Consider the following 22,639-nt stretch of genomic DNA (forward strand, 5'->3'; position numbering starts at 1 on the left):
GCCGCCCGCCATGAGGTCTGACAGCCCATTGGTTGAACCTCTCCCCGTTACCTTTGACCTTTACATGACGTCCTAACTTCCTCCTTTACCTCCCAGCTTGCCGTGCCCTTCTTCCACTTACCCTAAATGCAACTTACTGAACGCATGCGTTAACATCTCCAGAGTAACACCAGTAACCCATCTCCAGCCAGTTTCCAGACTGCACGCCAGCCACTCGTTCCAAAAAAAAACCTACTAATGGATGATGAATTTAAAATGCTTCATCACAGACATATCTGTCATTTAAACACACGAAGGAGGCGGCAGACCCGCCCGATCTGTCCCTCCTGACTGTGGCTCCTCTAGTGTGTGTGCCCTCTGGTTGGTTATCTATGATAGTGTGTGGAAAACTTCAATTGCTCTGTCATTCTTTATTGCCTTGGGATTTTGTCCTTGCTTTAATTTCTACACATTTATATGATATATCTATATATGTTAAGTGAATATATATATCTATATATATATATAGCATATATTATATAGATATGTTTGCTATTTTCTAAATTACTTCTTTGATTTTGTTCAAAACTGATGTTTCTAAAAATGAAAATTAGGCATTAAGATTTTTATTTATTATTCTCAGTATATATTTTTAGTTGTTGGTAAAATTATTTAATATAAGTAATATTTTTCTCTTTTAAAATGGGAATTAGTTTACTATTAAAGTCACAATACTAACTGAATGCCCTATATGCAAATGAGGAGCATTCCAAAGTACTGTAAATTTTCAATTTTATTGAGAAAAAAATGGAAAACCAATCAAACAGCCCATATCACTTCCCGTGAACGGGCTCCAGAGCTATCAACATTTCAATTTTCAACATTTCAACCTGACGATTCAATTCGGAGGTTACATTGAAGTGCATGGCAAAGAAGAAGTTGCAGCTTAGGGTTGGTGAGACTGTCTGTTACAGAGTTCTGTTCTTTTTTTCAGTAGATGGGCATGTATATGCTCATTGTTTGTGTATTCCCATCCCTTCCTTACAGCAAAAAGCTCTAATGCTGCCCGGCCGCTTCGTTCTGCCTTAACATGGACATGGCAACTGACTTACACATTCACCCCCATCTTTGTCATCTCCTATGTAGTGTGTTCATAGGCCCCCCCCCCCTCCCTCCCCCCTCACCCACCCACCTCCCACCTCCCTCTCCTCTTTAGCAGTCTTACAATATGGATAGCCATCCATTCACCCCAAACTAAAGACTAAATAAAAACAAGCAAAAAAAAGGCCTTCAATGATTTGACTGTAGATATTTACCGATAAAGGAAGCTGACCTATCAAAGCCAGAGATGGAGATGTACAGTTTTTTTTGTAACACCTGAGTTATGTATCAATGAAACAATTTTTTTTTTTATTTTTGAAAAAGAAGGGTGAAATTTATTCTCCATGTTATGTGATGTGGATGTATGTGTTGTTGCCTTCCTGTACAATCTTGTCTAAAAAAAGAAAAAAACATTAAACAAGAAATATAAATTGCTAAAGTGAATTTTACAACAATTTAACTGTGCTTGTCCAAGAGCATTCTTACACAACTTTCTTTTGTAAATTTTTTTTCTTCATGCCAAAATCATGCGGGCAATTTGTTGATGTAAGTTGACAAAAACTATGGTATGCTTTCTTCCTTTCCTAAGTTGTTTTTTCTATAGGCTGCTATGATTTTTCAAACCGACTTTTGTTTCCTTTTCTGTACTAATATGTTTCTATTTTTCTAATTTAAATAACTAACTGTGCCTTTACTTTGTGAATGTCTGATGTAATGTTTGCTGTACGTTTCAGTATTGAATAGTGGGTTTTTTTACAGTTCTTTTGCTTATATTTTGGTTTCCTTTTTATTACTTTGAATTTGCATTCCTGTTCAGTGCTCTCGGTGTTTGCAAGCCTTGGCAGCATATTGGCACCACTATGGCAAGGGACTTTGGTAGCTTCAATGGCCTCCTGAATGTTCCGATTAGGTTTGAAAAGATCGCAGCGCAGGAAAGCGACATCATAGCATGAAGGGTGCTTCACAGTCATTCTGTGCGTACTCCACCTCGAGAACCCCGATGCTCCCGGCAGATGCACACCTTTTGTCCCATTTGTTTTCGAGGGACCAGAGCCTGAAAAGGCTTAAATTCCTAAATGTTCCGCACGCCGCAAACACCTCTTTAATTAGCGATGTAATCTCTCGCACCGCCCTGGAGAAGTGCTACTCGAGACTGGCGTGCCGATCCGAATGAGATTTGCATCTGAAATGTCCACTTTTTTTATTGCATCAGCGATGTCTGCACGACACCGAGGGTGTTTTTTCGATCCGCACAAGAGCGCTCGCTTTTAATCAGCGATTTGGTCTGGATCCAAAAAAGAGCGTTGCTGGAAAAAAAATACTCACCACGCTTGTCTAATTCCATAGAGAGAGGGATGGAGAGAGAGAGGCAGAGAGTGAGAAAGAAATGGAGACACACACAGTGATTTTTTTCCAGGGAAATATTTATGTAATTCTACTCCTGAAGTGGCAGAAAAACAATACATCACTGACAGGTGTTTACCTATGGAGAACAAACAGCCACCCATATGCTACTGAGAAGGGAACATTCAGCTGCCATTGAACTGCCCGGGGAGACGTCCTGCCATTTTGGTAGCCAAATAAGAGGAGTCAAAAGGCCAGAGGCCAGGGGCATTTGAGGGGCCAGCCTTTGGGCGCAGACAAGGGGGGAACTATGTGAAAGCTGTGTGCCTTACCAACGAGTTCCCTCACACCCGGTTGTTTTCACTAGCATGCTATAGCATACCCAGGCGGTCTTACAGTGAGCCCTAACTGGGGAAAGCCTCCCTGCCTAGTAATGCATGTTTCCACCATAGAACAGAGAACCTGAGAGGGGTTAAAACTTACAGAAGTGGAGGCCCAGGAGTGTCTTCTCAGGGTCATTAAAGAAGCAGCAACATGCTATAATGTGCTATGCTATAATACAACATGCACTATAAACTCAGAGGGAATTTCTCTGCTACTGCCCTTCCCTAAAAAAAAACCATTGTTGCCTCCACACGTCAAAGCAGGGGCTGCAACAGTGACACTGTTGCACGGTTGCAACGGTCTGCAACATGTTTCTGGCAATTGTAAGCAATGCCATTATGTCATACTTGCTACAGAGTTCGCCCCAGTGGAACAGCACTAGACCCGTGACGGGGATAGATATTTTATGGTTGGCTTCGTGCTCAGCAGGCAATGGCGATGGGCCAATAGGTGTGAACAGGAATTTATCTGAATATCACGGTATCGACACACTAGTGGAAAAGCGGCTTGATTCTCAGTGACACCCTGGTGCCTTGATACACCGAGCTAACATACTTCGATGCAGCCCAACCTGGAGGCCTTCAGAGGATAGAGAGCATCTCTGGTAGAAAGTGCTCAGTGATATGAGTGGTAATTACAAGCATCGCCCAAGGACTACTGGAGGGGTGTTTGAGTCTGTAACGGGTAATTGCACGCTCCTGTTTTATTGCATAGTAAACGGCTGGACCCATCTTAATCCCGCTGAGATTACTGGCGCTTAACTTCACAACAGCCCTGAGTGCACACGGTCATCGAGGGGTGAACGTGTGCCGCTCCGGTTGGGCCACCCTGTGTCATCACCAGCACAACCGTCACCATAGACCATGTGCTCGATGTATCAAGGCCCACGAGCTGTCCTTGTCACGATTTCAATCTCTGGATCCAGGTCCTGGATTTTTTGGAGAGATGAGGACATGGGGGATATCTGTACGCAGCATATGTACAGCCAGAGTGTCTGCTTTGTATGATGTGACCAATGATAGCTATCATGTAGACATAGTAAACTATGAACTAGATCGAATCATAACCAAGCCCCTACTGACAGTTGCAGAGCACAGACCCCATCTGATGTTGCATGGATTCTGACCCTCAAAAAACAGATACAGGAAAACGACTATAAAACAATTTAAATCAGAGTTTGTGGCTAGGTTGTGGTTTGTGATTTGTGGGTTGGGCGGAGCTTTGTTTGGTAATGCCCACCCGTTTCTGGCTCACCCTCCTATATCCCCTGAAGCCTTTTGATGCAACGTAGCACTTCCTACGTTTGGGTTTTTTCTCTCTATTATTTTGCTTTTATTTGTTTTGGTATTTGATATTGTATGGTTCTGGTTTACATAAAATGGTATTGGTATTCAGTTTTTCGTTTCTGCTTTGTTATGTATATTTACTTTTTTGATCGTTTGTTTGGTTGTTTTTCATTTTTCCTTTTTTTAAGTAAAAAAAAAAATCAGTTGGTTATCATGTAAAATATTTCTCTGTTCTAACATGTCTTTGTTTTCTTCTCTCAATCCTAGGAGGTGAACTAGTCATCCCTGTACTTGTGGAAGACCCCGTAGAGATCCCTCCTATAGCAACCCGTGCCCCCTACATCCCCCTCCCCCCCACCCTCCGCCCCCTCCTCACTGTTATCGACACCACCAAAGAGCCCTCGCTCCTGGCCACTGAAGCGGGGTTTCCGTGCTTGTCGGACCAAGGCAGTGATGCTTGTGATGATGGTGATGATGGTGATGGTGATGATGATGATGATGGCTTGGTGATATCTGGGTTTGGCTCTGGGGAAGCGTTCGACTCTAGCCTGCCCCCCACTGATGACGAAGATTTTTACACCACCTTCTCCCTGGTAACAGATAAAACGTTGTCCACGTCGGCCTTTGAGGGAGGCTACAAAGCACAAGCGCCAAAGTGGGAATCCAAGGACTTTAGGCCAAACAAAGCCTCCGTCACACCTCCGCCCCCCGAGCCGAGAGGCTCCACCTCCTCGCCCTCCACACCCGAAACGCCACCCAAGCTGCCCGCTGGGAAAATGAATAACCGCGAGCTGAAACCCCAGCCAGACGTAGTGTTGCTCCCGCTGCCCACCTCCTTTGAGATGGACAGCACCAAGCCAAAGGGCACGCTAATAACGTCCCCCATGTTCCGTAATGTGCCCACAGCTAACCCCACCGAGTCGGGCGTCAGGCGGGTGCCGGGGGCCTCCGAGGTGGTCCGCGAGTCCAGCAGCACCACCGGGATGGTCGTGGGGATAGTCTCTGCCGCCGCCCTCTGCATCCTAATCCTGCTGTACGCCATGTACAAGTACAGGAACCGGGACGAGGGGTCGTACCAGGTGGACGAGACCCGCAATTACATAAGCAACTCGGCGCAGACCAACGGCGCCGTGGTGAAGGACAAACCACAGAGCGCAAAGGGCGGCAACAAGAGACCGAAAGACAAGGACAAGGAATATTACGTGTAAAAAAAATACAAAATAGTAAAAAAAAAATCTAATAAAATCAGCAAAAACAAAACAAACAAAACAAAAACACCATGCAAAGAACTATGAGAACTATGTTGCAAAACGATTAACGAACTGGGAGCTGCGACTTGGCAAATGCGAGCCCGGAAGCTTGGGAGTGAATGACGAAATGTACTCTAAAGCAAAGCACACTTACTATTGTAAGCATATCGATTGCGAAGGCCGATAGCGACATTAGTGACCTTATTCCCCCTCTCTGGGTCGGAGAAGTCATGGGTGTAGAAAACTTCACAGCTACGTCATTATCCTGGGTGACTCTCAAGAGGTGTGTGGTCCTTGGCGTGAATCCTTGTTACTCGTATCCCTGTAAGAGAAAACAATTTGGCCATAATTTAAGCATGTGTGTGACCTGTATGTGACAATGTAGTGTTGGCACTTTTGCGGGAGAGGATCAGAAAAAACAGTGATCGTTGTAAAAATTCAAAGAAAAGTTAATTTTTTGCCATATAAAAACACATTTTTCGCATTGTTTCCACATTCCTAATTGTGTCTGTACAAAAGAAGGCCAGTTGTATTAATCAAAGCAAAGAGCAAATACACGGTCGAAACACATGTACAGTGGCATTTCAGCAGTCCTAACTGGGCACATGTAATTGCTCACCTGGGGAGAAATCGACCTTTTTTCTCTCCCATTGCGGTAAGTCATCTGATCACAGCGCATGCCATCCAAACACGACATCGTGTTCAACCTCTTGTGAACAGATCGACCAGACCAAAATGTCACCACAGCAACAACCCCCTTTTTATTTAAGCAACAGAAAAATATATAGGTTTTTATTTTCACCTGGCATTGGTTATATCTGTTGCTTCAGTATGTGCGTTGGTCCACTCTCCTGTACTTCCTAATGTTTTATTTATTTTTTTATTGTTTTTATTTTTTTAGCTGTGACAGAAATGATCTCTCTGATGGAGGCCTGAAAATGAACTCTAACACTGTAATGGAAATAAATCTAATGTGAAAAGTGTGAATTCTATCTGTTGTCACAGTCAGCTGTGTCAAACAACAAAATTTGTTTACATATTTTACTACATGATAGCTGTTGTACTTTGTAGTTCGATATTGTATATAACATTTGAGTTGTAATTTTTTTTTTAGTAATCTTATTGTACAGACTGATCATTTGGTTTATCAGTGTATTTCATCGAGTTAAAAACCTATCTGACAAGAAGAGAGACTGGAACAACAAAGGTATATACATATTTTATAAAGAGAAGAGAGAAGAGCTACTCCTACCTTAGAGATCAAATCTTTCGCTGATGTTTCTAAGACGCATGAATATATGACCACTATGAGTTGTCGGTCAAACTACAAAATGCCCTTCTTAATTGTATTGGGGTTTTCTTGTCGACTATTACTTTTGTTATTATTTTTTTTATTTTGAGAAATAATCAATAAAATTATACCGAAGAGATTATGATAGATGTGGATGCAGAGGTCAGACAGACGGAAGTGTGATGTCACCTCCGCGTCTGTGGTCACAGGCACCGGTCACGTGAAACGACTCCCCCCTCTGTTTTTATCTGTAAACCTGTTTCGTTTTTGGTTCAATGTTCATATATGTTTGTGTTTTGTTCTCGTGCAATCGAATTTTAATTTCGTCGGATTTTAATTTAACCATTTCCAATCGGTTTGTGCAGACTATCAGTGGGCTTTTTAAAAAATGTTTGTTTTTGTTGTTTTGTTTTTCTTTTTTTTAAATCAAATTTCAAGTCAGTGTGTATATTCATTTCATTTAGTGTTGTTACTGCTTTAAACCCATTGATTATTACTTTTGCTTTTACGATTTGAGTTTTTTTTTTTTTTGGCTTAGCAATAAAATGTTCTTCCCAAAGTTTTCAATGTTAGTGGAGCGCTGGCTCTTTGTTTTGTTGCATGAATGCTGAAGTGTCCGTTCTGTGATAGTCTGCTGCTGGAACACCACTTCCTCACGACTGGTTTTTAATTTCCAGCGCTTGGCTGATGAAGAGACATTCCAGCCAGAGCTTTAGAGAACGTACCAAAAGCAGTTTTGTTCTAATGGTCCGATGTCTGATTTGATGCCAGAATGTGGCAATTATACAAAGAAATATTTTTCTAGTCATTTGCCATCATCGTTCAGTGCCAGCATGTTTTGCAGTAACGGCAACACATCTTTCAAGTTCATTTTTCATAGACAAGAGTCAAGTGGGTGTAATAAGTGTCTAATTACACTGCTAATGGATGGTGGCCTCTGTTACAGCTGCCCCAGGTGGGTCTGTGTGAATATCATCATTCATAACTGCAAAATCAACCTCAATGTGTTGTGACAAGTGTCCTGTTACTGCAGTGGGGTGCTGCTCAGCATTTATGCCAGCGGTGTCACAAACAGTGACGCGCCCGACGGACGTTTCTCGCGAAGGCTGCCTGGGTGTCACCACAGAGGCGTGTCCCATCACAGCTTGTCCGTGTCAAAGTGTCACTTTGATCGCCTTTTAACTCACACTTTAACAGCTTTTGTCGTTGGAAATCTGTATAAAATCTGAATAAAAAAGTGTACATTGAAAAAAAAAAAAACGTGCATTTAAAATGCAGAGGAGCCCAGAGGAGGCCAGGATACAGCTTGGGGGGTCCCTGGTCCACCCCTCGTTGCAAGGGGCCAGCACTTCTGCCTCCACCCCCACCCGCACCTGGATTAGGGACGTCAAAAACCCGCTGTAATTACAGAGCACTTTCACTGCTCATTTTAGAACGACTGAGCGTGTGCGCAGAAAAAGTAATTTAATGCAAACAACATTTTAATCAATTTTAAACTCCTGTTTGAATTAATTTGAAACTCCTGTCCCCGCTAATGTAGCCTGGCTAACTGGATAATTAAAGTAATACAGATTTTGCTGCCCCGCTACAACATGCATTCAAGTCATATTGAGATTTCAGAAAATGTACGTTGATTAGAATTGTATTGGCTCACTGCCACCACACTGCTGTGTCGCAAAAATTGTTTTGCCAAGACGAGAAGACAGTTGCTTATCTAAATTGCAGTGGTAAATGGTTGCAATAAAGGCATTTTTGTTAATAGAAATGTCAGAACCACTGGAGCTAAATAGGTATTTCCCTTTGCTGTATGGTTAGCTACCTAGCAATATCCACAGATAAGGCCTAGAGACATTTCTTAGTTTTTTATGTGTCAAAAATTTGTCCTGTGCATCTTACTTCCTCTTGGAACCTACGTCTGTCATTCTGATATCATTCTACCCGTAAAATCACATGATCGGCTACAGAGCTGAAATGAACAAAAACACCTGAAGTATGTTTGCGAGCAGTCTAATATGGATTCCTCCCAATAAAATGAATGAATTATTGTCGTCCAACAGGTCTGTTCCTCCAAAGAGGTCATTTTTTGGTCTTTGGAAAAATTAGATATGAAAATTGCATTTCCATCATGTACATACTGTATGTTATGGGTGTTGCTGTTTTTGTTGTCATTTTTCGTTTTATATCTGTTCTATTACATTAGGTTTATTCAACCACTTTGGGCCATTTTACAGACTGGCATCATCAATCTTTGGCTACAAGCAATAAAACTCAGGTTTACCTGTGGGGGCAGATTCCACTTGATAACATGAGCACAGAATCTATCTAGTTTGGGGATGAGACACTAAAAACGTCTCAGCCCCAGTAATAGAAACTATCCTATAAAGACAAGTTAGCAGATACCTGTCCCTCACAGCCAACCTGTATACACCAAACAAAGGGTTTAAGTGGAAGGAGCTCACAAACACTTTTCATTGCCTGTTCAAGATCCATGTTAATGAAGTGCAAGCTGTGAAAGTGTTTTTGACATGAAGCCCAGGTTGTTACATCCTTTACATGTGGTGTATTGTTGGTACATGGAATACACATTAATTTACCAGGAGACCCATTTTCACTTTAAAGATTAACATCAGTAAATCTTACTAGCAGCAAAGGTAGTTGTGACTGGACATTAAGATGAAAATAATGTTTATTAAATATTTTATGTATATCTTAAATGTTAGTGTGACTGAGTGAGGCTTCGTGAACCTCAAAATGGGTTGAGCCACCATGTGTTTTTGGAGACTCACTGATTTGAACCAATCATACGATGCCATCTCTTAGTTCCACCCATTCTGGGGTCCATGAAGCCTCACTCCTCCATCACTGCTTATTGGTAAGCAGGGTATGTAGGGAACACATTTTATAGTGACAGACTTGGGCTTTAGAATTACACACTTCCATGTGTTCTACTAAATCAATGTTGCTTAAGGCCCAGAGTCAATGTAATCACACTGGGCTTTGTCATTAACTCTGAGTAATAAGTGGAAGCAAGTGCTTTATATTTTTTATGGTTCTTACAAAATGTTCTGAGTGGTCTCTGAGGAAATGGTGAAGAAAAATATTGTGTGAGGTACCAAAAAAAGGTAACGCTTGCTTAAACCAATTGCGAGGTTAGAACACCATTGACAGGGTCCTTGATTTAAATTCTGTGAATTATAGCACAGGCGTTGCATGTACTGCTATTGAAATGATTCCCCGCATCATTGAACAGTGTGTAATGGCAGGGGTACACAGAACATTGGTATTTCTGGCAGGGGAAAAAAATGTGAAAACAAGCACAAACTCTGATTGGAAATTGCCCTGTTTTCAGCAGGAAAGATGTACTCACCAAGCAGGGTTTGGAAGGGGAGGGTGCAGAAGTGCAGCTTTCTGATGAGGAGGAGGAGAACGCATTTCTGATCTCTGATTGGAGGAAATAAGCAGGTAACGCTGGGCCCAAACACCGCAAAGCGTCTGTCAGAAGCTGAAGGTGGTCATTTTGAGGCAGTGAAAGTTCTGACAAGACCACTTTGAGAGAGAGAGAAGTTGGGCAAGGGGGGGCTGTCCAACTGCAAAACACCACCGTGCAAGTGAAAGGGGCTTGGCTGGGTTATGGGATGGGGGAGGGAGTCTGTACCCACACTATACTCCCAGATCATGCGCCATCTGACTCAACAGTTGCCAGCTTGAGCCTGATGGCCTGCTCAATACTAGAGACCGTGATGACATGGGAACATCTCCCTGAGACACCTGGAGTAATCTTCCATTTCTCCATGCAGAGAACTGCACGTTTGCACTCTCACATTACAGCTACTAAAGAACACGGTCACATTGCTGTTTCGTGCGTGTGTGTGTGTGAGCGTAAGATATGTGTGGGGTGATAACATATGTACGCGTGGGGTCTGTGTTGTGTTTCTGTCTGTGTGATGTATTTACTTGTTGTAATACAAGTGTTTCTCCAAAATATCAACAGACACATTTGACACAGTTTAGTTTTTTGAGCTGTTTATCAGACCCTTCTACTCGTAAGGCTGAGGGAGGTCAAAGTCCTTTGCGGAGCTCGTCTGAGACGATGGAGATACCCCAACTGATTTGCAACCCTCAATGACAGAGGTAAGCATAGCACGACTCCAGGTCATTCTGGGCAACTGAATATTTTCTTAGACTCCTGTTCCTCACGTTTCTTTCAGCTACTAAACTTTCAATACGGTGGGAAGACTTTTGAACTCGAAAATAGCAACCACCGCCGCCTTATGGTATTAAAGGTGGTGCTTCAAAAGTGTGGTGTGTGCAGGAAGTCAGCTACTTAACCTGCAGTCTGTCAGGTTCATACGCACACAATGATTTCCTAGCCAGCCAGGGAGGAGCTGTCCGTGGTCCTGAAAAACCTTTTGCTCATGATTCAGTTCAAGGAGAAAATGGTAAATGACAATAAGTGTGATATTTTACATGTAAACCATATTTGAGTGTGCATATATAAATCTGCCTTCCATGTGCAAGGCACACTCAAAGAAATGATTTCTCAGAGTTCCACACCCCTTTCGCTTGTGACTTTTGACATGCTGAGTGCTGAGGATTGGGCCTTATATGCATTAATGTAGATATCGCACTTTTGATTGACACCCAGCTGCTATATATGTTAGGTTTTACATCAGAAGCTGTGCCTCGATACAGCACATTTCTTAGGCAGGCAGGGCCATATCTCCATGCCGGTCTACCAGATCATAATCTCTCCCCTGCTGAATGAATTTCCAAATTGCAGACTTTTGTCCTCGCGGTGACATTACACCCTGGAATATGTCCGAATTGACACTGGCGATAATGACCATGTCCTTGCTCCTTACAGAGAAAGTAATAGAGACGGATGGCAGCTGTCACAGGGAGAGGCAGTCAGAGTATCCATAATAACCCGCCTGCAGGTGCGCTTCTTCGATTGGGGAGGAGTCATTACTGCGGCCTGCTGTTTCCAGTAGGGTTTTTTTTTTTTTGGTGACTCCTTTTCTTGAGGTCTAAATGGAGCATCCTGTATGAGCCTTTTCACTTCTGCCCCAGTTAAAGCGCTACTTGCCTCTACAGCTTTACAACCATCTTCTTAATGCACAAGGTTTCCAAAATTCATCCAGATAATAATTTTACATTATTTATGGGTTGGGATGTGCACATAAAGGCAAAATTCTGTAACCTAATATAAGTTCTTGTTTGATTCGATTAGCAGTATCTTTCTGGACTGAAAATTCAGTACATTTCCAGTCTGAAGATACAGCAATCTCGTATGTTTTTCCAGCGAGTAAACGCAGACAGTAAATTCAGATGGGTAAGATTAAAAAAAAAGACATCTAAGTTCATGTTAAACTTAAACATGAACTCGATGCTATGTTTCACAGTACAGACTACAGAGTGTCTGGATTCTGCTTCTCCCGTGATGACTAAACCTGCGCCAATCACGTCAACTTCCAAACTTTCACCTGCGGTATAATCGTCTGAACATTAATCCGCTAGCGCTGTACGTGAACCGCATCTCTATGCGCTGTCGGAGAGCGACATCGCAGCCGTGCGGCGATGCGCAATCGCGTATGAGAAAGCACGTCACAAACAATTATCGGAAAAATGTGCAAATAATCCACGTAGAGCACGTGGTGGTCATGCACCAAATTAAACATACTCTGAGAAGGTGTATCTGAGGTGTCAGCGTTTCATTTAGCGTGAGACCGCCTAACGTTGTGCATCATCTGCAGCCGCTACTTGTGACATGCCCTGTGAGGCGTGTAGAAACACAGGATGAGTGCTGTAATGACATTCTTGTGTAGTACTAATGAACATGTTATGCATGTTTTAAGAAGGTGCAATTAAAGCACTGCTTTTCATGCTAGGTGACACTCACCAATGAACAAATGGTGCAAAAACTATTAGCTCAAGTCTGTATTTCACAACATTATGTGGACAGCATGAACAGTCTTTATGTAAGCCTTAAAATATACTGCAAAGATAATGCAAATTCCTCTAAAAAAATGAAACAAAGAAAAGCAAACGTCAATCAAAGTCAGGTTTTTTAATGGAGGACAAAGCTGCTCCTAGTGGAGAGGGAATTCTGCCCTGTCTCTTCTCCAGATGCACGCTGCCCTGAAGCTGTGTGTGTGTGTGTGTTTGTGTGTGTGTGTGTGTGTGTGCGCGCGCGCGCGTGTGTGTCTGTGGGTGCGTGCGTGCTGGATCTGAAGCAGATCTCAGCTGACGGCGCAGATATAAGTTGATTTAATCTGAGCATGAGAGTGACAGCTCAGAGAGGCTGAAAGACAGCAGGGAGAGTGCTCGGCGTGTGTGTGTCTGTGTGTGTGTGTGTGTATGTGTGTGCATGCGTGCGTGCGCGCGTGCCGTATGCCTGCACTGCTAGGGGTGTACGTGCGAGCTATTTAGTTATTCGTGATTAAAGCCGTCGTAAATGATAACTGAGTGGAGCTTAAAAACCATGCAACACCAAGGACCTATTTTCCAGAATCACAGCATTGCTCACTTGCTACTGAAATGCAGCTCCGCGCTTGGCTTTTAGAGGATGCCGTGTGCGCGACTCTTGTTCTGTGATACTACTGCACTTTGTTTTACCCTTAACCTGAAGGTACATCATTAGCCTCATTGCAACAAGTATGTGTGTCTGTCTGCCTGTCTGTCCACACACAGGTCAGTACTGCATGATACCACTAGATGGGGTGATAATCCCCACTAAGGGATGATTTGTAGTTTGTTTTCAATGTGTGACCTCTCAAGGATCTGAGAGGTGCGTTGGTACTTACAATATATTAATTAGAAAATGATTCAGGGAAAGAGCCTTTCTCAAGAGTAAAGAAGCAGCTGTGTACCTGGGTATGGAGCTTGCAACCGCCTTCTGTACCGTGCCATTTTGCTGGCTGACCTGTCCAACCTGAGGAGGGGGAGAAGAGGTGAGACAGAGGAGAGAGAGTTATTTCCCTCTGTACTGTGCCAACTCTCTAAGGCCCTTCACCTCGTAATAGATTCCTGTTTGCTATCATCAGTCATTGGAAGGGTCCAGGAGATGGGGGGTGGGGGGGTTACAGGGAAGTGGAGGACTGTGACTGCACCATAATCACACACATGAATAAACCTTCTCCACTCTAGTGGAAGTCGATATGAAGAAAACAGGCGGGACGTTATTTACAGCCGATGGGGTAAAAATAAATAAATGCATGGGATCTCCGGTTAGTGCAGCCTCGCCCAGGGCTTCACTGTGCATCTCAAACAAATCCCTGTCACCCCCCACAGAGAAGTGAACCCCGAGGCCTAACTCTTTTCCAGGGTGTGTGTTCGCTAACCTATCACACGCACCTGATTTCCAGTGATATCAGGGCAGAGCTTCCCTTTGCTACAATAACGGATCCCTTGGGACAATGTTTCTGTTCAATGAAATAATAAAATGAATAAAATTCACCTAACCAAAAAAAAACCCAACACCAATCACAAGCAGGAGTACACATTAATTTGAGTACTTTCACAATATATTGTTACATTATCACCCAGTAATTTTAACATACATGATATTCACGACTGTTTTGGTTTAGTAAACATAGGATCAGTAATGAGACAGAGTTTTGTGTGAGAAGGTCCTGCTATTGATGGTAGATAAAATGTAACACTTAAGATATGCTTCATTCGTCACTCTGTTTCCACTGAAGGTTAGTGTTACTCACTAGTGTAAATAGAGTCAAACAGATTTATGTTTCCCAGGGTAAACCAAAAGCAATCACTTTGCGGTCTCTGCTTCCCTCCCTCTCTTTAACATTTCTGATTAAGACACAAATATAGCTCTCCCACCCCTGGAGGAGGAATGGGGTTAGAACAAGTGGGCACCGCGAAGAATGGAGACAGACGAAAGCAAGGGGGAGGAGCCAGCTTCCTCCACCCGACAGCAGCTTTGCGTGGTTTACACGGGATGTCGTCTGCAGGATGATTGAATTAATCGCTTCTCCCCCCGTTTTGATGTCACAAGCCGAACGGCAGGGCAGGTGCTCTGTGAACAGGGATGTGTGGAGGAAGGGGCCGGGAAGACCGGGCTCGTCCCCTTAAGATTGCAGGTTTGGATCCCAAGTGTGTCATTGCTGTTGCACCCTCATCCCAAGCTAATGAACCTCAACAGTAAATTGTCAGTTGTGAAGTTGTATAAATGCACTTTGTGCTAAACAGAAAGTAAGTTACTAAAGTAACCTCAGAAAAGGGCAGCTGGTAAGTAATTAACACTGTGTAGGGGCATCATCAGGGAAGCAGCTGGCTTATCAGTTAATGTCATGTTAATGAACTAAGAACATACATTTCAGAGGGCCAAGATGTGCCTGAGTTCGGCAGTTTTTAATGCAGAGTAATTACACCTGCATCCTGCAACCTGCACATTAACAGCCTTAATTGGATAAGTTGCTGTTCATGGGTGACGCTTATTGAAACTGACGTGTTTGTTCATCATGCTATAGAAACAAAATCAGGTTCTGGAGATTTATCATGTGAAGGTAATTTTCTCCAATTCGAAGTTCACCGACTGTCAATGCCTCCACCACAGCATAATGTAGCATGTAAGGCCATTCATCCTTTACAAAAGATTGACCTACAGCTTTATGAAATGCACCACATTCAAGCTGGAATAATCCCTTCATTTCTGGAGTAAAGCTGTAGTGATTGCTTATTATCTGCATGAAACAAAAAAAATCAATAAATAATTGCCTTGCATATTGAAAAATTATCCTGGTTCAAGCAGATAATGACATTCTTCATGTGAGTGGAACATGAGAGGAATTAGATTGCTACAAGAGCATTCTGAAGAGCGCACATAAGAATGTTCAATGTAATTGTAAAAGAATGGAAGACCAAACCGATTGATTCGTTTTTTAAAGCCCCGCTCATACAATCAATGCCCACATAAATGCAAATCTAACTGAGGGCTTAATAAACTCAAAAGGGACGCTGGAGTGCATAATGACATCAATCAGACCCCTCCGGCAAAACAAAGCGTGCCAATTTGCTTGAGGACTTAATACGGCATTGTTCCTGCGGGTACCACTCTTTGCACAGACCGGAGAACTGCAATTACCCACACTGGTGCAAATGGGTCCAACCGCGAAGTCCACGCCAGGGAGATGTACACCTCTTGACATGACACCCATGATTCCCGTATCTTTCGTGGGCACCCTCGGCTTTGAAAAAAGCAGAGGAAGTCCCAGGTGCGCGCACCGGCGTGAGAGGTCCGTGCGTTAAGCACGCGCCGTGTGCACTTAACCCTGCTGCGTTAACATGCAGCTGGCTCACTGCTAGCCAGCAAATGGAAATAGCTAATAGAACATTGAGCTAACAAATGTCAGTGTGTTGGCTGTGGGTTTTGCCCAATAATTTGGTACGAAACAAGCCTCCAATGGTGTGGGCTTTGCTTTGCCATAACGTATATAAGGGGTGAACACATCTCGATTTACCCCAGACCTGGGATTAAACCTTTTGTAATGGGATGAACGCAAGGTAATTGCAGGAGAGAATTTCTAAGTGTAAACAGAGTGGGCGTTTCCCCACCTGTCAGCACTGGTCTATGTAAAAAAATGTTCTATGGGCCTGTTACACGGGGAACCTGAGATGATTTTACCAGAAGCGCAAGCAGACTGGTGGAGGAAAGGGAAGGGGAGAGCAAGCAGTCCAGCCCCTCTCAGCTGCGCTCGCTTCACCCTCGCTTTTCAAGCGCCTGAATCTCTCCTGCGAAACGGCCGATACGGAGGACTACACAAGCGGGAGTGATTGATCAATTTTTATAGGAATGCCCAGAACTGACAGAGCGGTCAGAGGCGAGTCATTGTACACTGGAAATTCTGGTATGCTTCAGGCAGTATAAAAAGAATCTGATTGGGGGGGGGGGTGTCAATACTATGTGCCCCCCACCCACCCACATACACCTACTTGGATTGATGGACAGACAGACGCTGCCCTCTTCCTGTGGGTAGATGCAGACACTTATTTCTCTTTAGGCCTGTACTTACACCCTGAAAAAGCCAGAGCATGTGACTAATCATCAGCTGGGTAAAGCCAGGGCATCCAAAACTGCAGGGCTTTCATTGGCTGTGATCACCATGTCCATTTGCTTGCGCCTTGACAGATCGAAATTGAGTATGTTTCATGACACAAAGCCTAATAAATGCACTTAACCACTGTAATGTGTGGTTAAATGTATCACTCCATGCCTCATAAAGTGTCATTATTTCTCAATTGTTACAGACATCTCCAAATGGCTGAGAGACGTGTGGCACGGCAGGTGGACCATTCGACTGATCATATTTTGGACACAGTGCCCTCTAGGGGCCAACTCATGGAACACCAGTCTGGAGGACTGGGGATGCATTGGTTACATTGCAAATTTGGAGGCGAATTTTGCTTGCGGTCCTATCAAAGGCCCGGACCACGTACATAATCCCACCGCATTGTCAGCGGACAATGCCGCGGTTCTTCCGAAACATGGCAAAAATGAGTGGGAGGGGGAACAAAATTCCTTATTCTGCAAACAAGGCAGGTCTCTGAATGCGGACTTTTCAACCGAGGTATTCACAACAGCATTGTCTCTGATCAGCACCACAGTGCACTTACAGATAAAGAGTTTGCTTGAGGTGAGTTTCATCACGTATCGGACAGAATCATATCAATATTGCTCAGCTCTGTTTCAGAGCAGTTTGAAAAAAAGACATGACTGTTTCCCACTGCTGCAGAACTTTTCCAACAAAGTTCAGCAGGAGAGGGGCTGACAGTGATGTATTCTTCCTGCAGCCTGCACCCATCATGCAGATAGGAGCCTGAACCCACTCTGAATCTCAATAAAGGGGTAAAACTCAGGCTAATGTTACTAAAAGATGCACGCACTCCCCGTGTCTGCCCATAACAAAACCAACGGGCAGACCAGGAATTTAAAGGTGAATTCCACCCAGAAATGATAAACCAACATGTCAATTCTTACCTAAGGGCAGTTAGTGTAATTTTGTTCATGTTGCAAATGCGTTAGCACGCAGTTCAAGCTGCTTGCCTCCTTCTGAGACACTCTTTCTCTGACTCACTGCTGTGGTGAATGGAGATTCTAAGGCATGAGATTGGGAGATATCTGTACGAGATAGACAGCTACACCTATTTAAAAGATATCTTTTCTAATTTCTTTAATAAGACCAAGGATGATCTAGAAAAACATAAAAGGTAGTTATACTAATGTCTGTGGTTAGGCCGATGGGAGTATGAAGTATTAACCTTTAATTTATTCTGAGAAATGTATGTTTGTGGCTTGTTGGTGACCAAGTGAATTAGCCATACATTAAGAAAGACAGTATTGTCCACGATGAACCAGCACAGCTGATGACATGCGTCAAGACACCTCACGCCGTGTGCTTGTGTTCTGTGTGAAGCGTACCTTAGGAAAATGGTATGGCTGTGATGATACTTTGCAGTTAAATACAAATTTTAATTAATTAAATTTTAATTTTTAATTAATCAACAAGCTGAAAGCTTATGTAGTCAGCTAACTTACTTAGGTTATGTGAAAGGCCAATCTGTGGCTGTGAAGATCTGTGCAACAGAAAAAGTCTTCCAGACTGCTTGTTTGACTGTCCTGTGCATACTTGCCTGGTGCGTCTGGTACCATAGAACAATGAAGTTCCCAAGAATTGCGTGTCAATGGCTCACTGGGACACATGGAGGCCTTGCCTTGTGGTTTTCTTCAGAGGCGTGAACAGATTAATGTCATCTGTCTTCAAATCCATTTTCAATGCAGACTTTCAGGAATTCTTTTTGATTGTCATCAATATTTAAATGTATTTTAGCATAGGCATGTTTTATGCTGTATAATACATATTTGGTGATTTTCCAGGAACGGCACTTGCCTTCAAACCAGTTTCTAGTGGGCTATGATTTTATTACATCATCAACAAACCCCCACGTATGAACTACGCCTGCCTTGCAATAATAACAGCAGACTAATGATGTTCGGATACGACCGACACGATGTCAGAGACGCACCATTACTCCGGGAGGAGTCTGTGTGCTGAGGCTCGAGGTTCGGCAGACACTGCGCTGTGATGGCGTTTTTTAATTGCGCCCATTGATCTGATATACTTCCTTATGGAGCACTTACGGAGGACAGTTTATTCCTCTGGACTTCAAAACGGCTCGGCCACGCGAGCACGAAGCAGAAAGAACCCTTTGATGGAACGCGAGGGCACCGTGGAAGAGAGAGGGCCGCACTTCCTTTGTTCCTGTACTTTTCACATCTACAGAGCATTGGAACACTGATTCAGACTCATGTCAGGCAGAGATTGCTAGTCATCTCACACACACACACACACACACACACACTTCAGAGTGGAATCTGTGTCCGCGCCTGTGATAAAGAAGTGTCACCGTATGGCTTTGATGGAAGGCACACGCACACCTCCAAGCGTGCTGCCGGTTTAGCGTTACTCTGGGCAAACATGTAAGCGCAAGTAGCGGGAAGTGAGCCAGAGGAAGAATAATAGGATTGGCTCACCTTTGCCATCTTTACAAAGTTCAACGCCTGTCGCTTTGTGAGCCAATCAACACGCTGCCCAGATGGCGAGGGCCAAGGTTTGAAACCCGCAGTGGACGCACTTACCATGAAGGCACTGATGTCACGCTTGTGTCACAGGAGCAGTAATCTCTTGAATAAATGCTACATGCACAGGTGTACAGAGACGGTCCATGTCACAAGTACATGTTAGTGCATGCGTTTGATGTGGGCTGGATTTCATTGTTGATGTCTGCAATGTGAAAACAGCCTCCTTAGATGCGCCCAGCTCTGTCTCCTGCCCCTGATCAATGCAAAACAACAGCCACAAAGGAAACAGCTCAACCCACGTGACCCTGTGCAAGGGAACAAGCTCAGGTCTCAGCGCTGGGAGAGCACCGCGCTGGGCTTCTGCCACCAGAGAGCTCCCAGACAAAGCACTCACTGTGCAAAAGCTTCTCTTCCAGTGAAACTTGCTTATGCTTTCATATGTCTGTCTGTATTTTTTTTTTTTAGCTCTGTACAGCCTCATCTTAAAAAACAACACACAAAAGAAAAAACAAAAATCAATACTGTTTCTGTGTATTTTCTCCGCTTGATTCAGTGTTTGATACTTAGCCTGGGAGCTATGATGTATTATGGTTGGGAAATCGGTGAGCTCATAGTAGACAGGCCCTGATGACAGCTATATCGCCACCTTCAGAACTTAAACCTGGTTCCGTGGGTGTCATCCAACCACACACTCACCCCCACTGAGAAGCATGTTTCTGAAATATTAAAACATGCCATAGAAGCAAACAAAAAGGAAACCTAACAAAAAAGTAGAATGAAACATCCACATAACAAGTTACACTCGACTAATTAATCATTCATAAAACATTAATGACACATTAACACTGACTAAGTGCCTGTTCTAAAGAAGACATCACTCACTCCTCCATACATGACTTCAGGACAAGTAAACTAATGCTTTACCTCAATGCCTGGTGTTCACTGAGCACTCATAAGCCTTTTGGAAGGGGTCAACGTTGTTTGCTTTAGAGACTGCAGACAATTAACTAATTAACTAATGTTATAGTGATGGACAAAATAAATGGCTCTGGCTCTGTCGCTTGTAAACTCGGTGCTCCTGAAATCCCTAAACATTATCTGACAGCCTGAGGATGCATGCGGCTCATAATGGGATAAATGAAGGAATCATGCTTTGCTACCTTATCTGATTTAGATTCCCAGGAGTCACACAAACACAGCATGACGCTTTGTTTACTTTTTTGCCGACCAATCAATGGGTTTGTTTTGAATGTGGCATCGCTGCCCTTGTTGAGCTCATGACTACTGACTAGCACCGTATGTGTGTAAGGTTCTAGGTTATATATTTTATAACATTACATTAAGCCCATATGCCGTTAAACCGGCGAGCTATATTATTGGTGTCTAGATGTGTTGTAAACTGGACTAGAATAGATTTTTGAATTGATGAGCTATTGAAAGTCCCTCCATCACAGTGTTTTGTTGAATCATTTGTACAGTGACTCCTATTCTTTGCTACAGAGAGTGATGAGACAGTCTTCTTCACCTGCTCCAGTTCACGAGACCAGAGAAGATGTCATTTGATGTCTACTTATTTAGCCATAGATGGGTGTCATTTAAATCTGGATGTACCATGAAAAAAAATCATAGGTGGTATCCTTATCATTTGATAATGACCTGTTTCCTAAATTAAGGCCTTGTCTGGGCCTACCTCCCAGCTCTCCTGTGCCATCTCTTCCAAACATAATCATCTTGGAGGGAGTGAGCATTTCGGTGGTCTTTCCCAGATGCAGGCAGTCTCACATTCACAGACAGAAACAGTTGTTCCAGTTATAATATAGCTAAGTGGTCTAAGGCTTCCAGGCTTAATCTGCTTCTTTGCTAATAACCTCTCTTCACAGGAGATGACTATAGGACACAAACTATGTGGGGGGTAAATTAGCTTCAGCTGTGGGAATCAGCTTTCATTGTAACAACAGCTGTAGAAATGGAAATATCTCAACAGAATCCACACTCTAGCCTATCTGTCAGTGCTGTGGTGTAGATTCTATTATCTTTATGTTATGTAGATCAGCTACAATAGTATACATGAAAAAAGAACACTACAACATGCAACATAATTAAAAGAGAGGGAGGTACCACATAATGAGTGCACAGTGTTCTGCTGATTGGCATGTAAAGTAAAACAAAAAAAACAGCCAGACAGTATTGAAGGAAAAGAAAAGAACATGTGTCCTATTTACTACCTATGATACCTATTTTACACAGTTCAAACAGCGGTGCCCACCACCATTCAGTGCTTAAGTGGGACCCTCTGTAACCACCCCAGCTTCCTATGCTGAAGTGGAGATCACTTAATATTCCGCCCGGTGCCTGTTTACCTCAGCTGCTGTTTACAAAGCGGCCTGTGAGCCGATCTGTGGAGCTGCATTTTAGCGCGAGGCTTTGTACGCCCGTGCTGAATACAGTGCAGCCCCCTTTCCCCTCTCTCTCTCCAGCGGCTTTGGCCTCGCTTCACTGCCCTTAGTCTTTCCAAGACAGAGAAAATCTGTGAATAAACGTCTCAACGGTCTATTCACGAATCAGGCTGTCTGTGATGCCTGGCTGTCAAGGAGGGCTTTCTGTTTCCTTGCCCTATGAACCCAAACCACCGCCCCCCCATCCTCTCGATCCCCATGCTTTCGCCTGAGGCAGATGTTCAACTGCGGGGGGTATGGGGGTGGGGGGGGGGGGGTTTCTCTGTCATTCCTTACAGACCACTGTGAACATGTCAACAACCAGCTCTGTGTGTACTGAATTCATAAAACACAGATGTTAACGTCTCAGTAACACTGAAATCCAGTTGTGAACTGCTGGACTGTTAACCCCCCCCCGCCCACACAGACACACACACACACACACACACACACATTTATGCTTTCACGCCAGGCAGACACCAGACACATTCTGTTCTTTAATGCCAGCAGTTGACACATCCAAGAACCATCAAGAATTCATACACGACTCAGACTCAGTAACAAAGGTTCATCTTTAATGTCTCCATTTCCCAATTTTAAAAAAGCAGCTGTCTACACTACAAATAACCAAGTGTATAAAAAGAAAGAAAAAAAAACACATTTATTACTGAACAGGCACGTAGTTTGCATCAAGACGGAGGAGGTGTTGCCTTGTATCTGACCACCAACAGGGCTTGGAGGCCCTTTTCTCAGTGATCTTCATTCGTACACCAGACCCGTCTCGACCCAAATACCAGCCTGAAGACAACATTGTATCTGTCAATGGGTTTGGGATTCGGGTTGTGGTTACACAAAGGACGAGGGTCCACCTGCGTGCTTCCAAAGCATTTCTTTGATCACATCCTAAAAAAACACCCTCACAAACTCCCCTGCACTCCCCCCGCGCAATCGGAGAGCCCGTGCAGCCAGGC

At 43.6% G+C, this 22,639-nt stretch overlaps 1 protein-coding gene across 5 annotated transcripts in view; it reads left to right on the forward strand.

The window, feature by feature from the left end:
* The window catches only part of LOC118792523 (neurexin-3a-like), a 279,182-nt gene extending 273,853 nt beyond the window's left edge, over window positions 1-5,329 (forward strand). For 2 of the 5 annotated variants that reach the window (XM_036550399.1, XM_036550400.1), the window contains one exon: window positions 4,362-5,329. In XM_036550399.1, coding sequence (XP_036406292.1) covers window positions 4,362-5,302 — 941 coding nt within the window. In that variant the 3' untranslated portion in view covers window positions 5,303-5,329. Of the gene's footprint in view, window positions 1-1,026; window positions 1,162-4,361 lie in introns of those variants that run through there. The other 3 variants (XM_036550396.1, XM_036550398.1, XM_036550397.1) reach the window with 2 other exon arrangements.
* The last annotated feature ends 17,310 nt before the right edge of the window (window positions 5,330-22,639 follow it).

Source organism: Megalops cyprinoides, chromosome 17, assembly GCF_013368585.1.
Source record: "Megalops cyprinoides isolate fMegCyp1 chromosome 17, fMegCyp1.pri, whole genome shotgun sequence".
Classification (NCBI taxonomy): Eukaryota; Metazoa; Chordata; class Actinopteri; order Elopiformes; family Megalopidae; genus Megalops; species Megalops cyprinoides.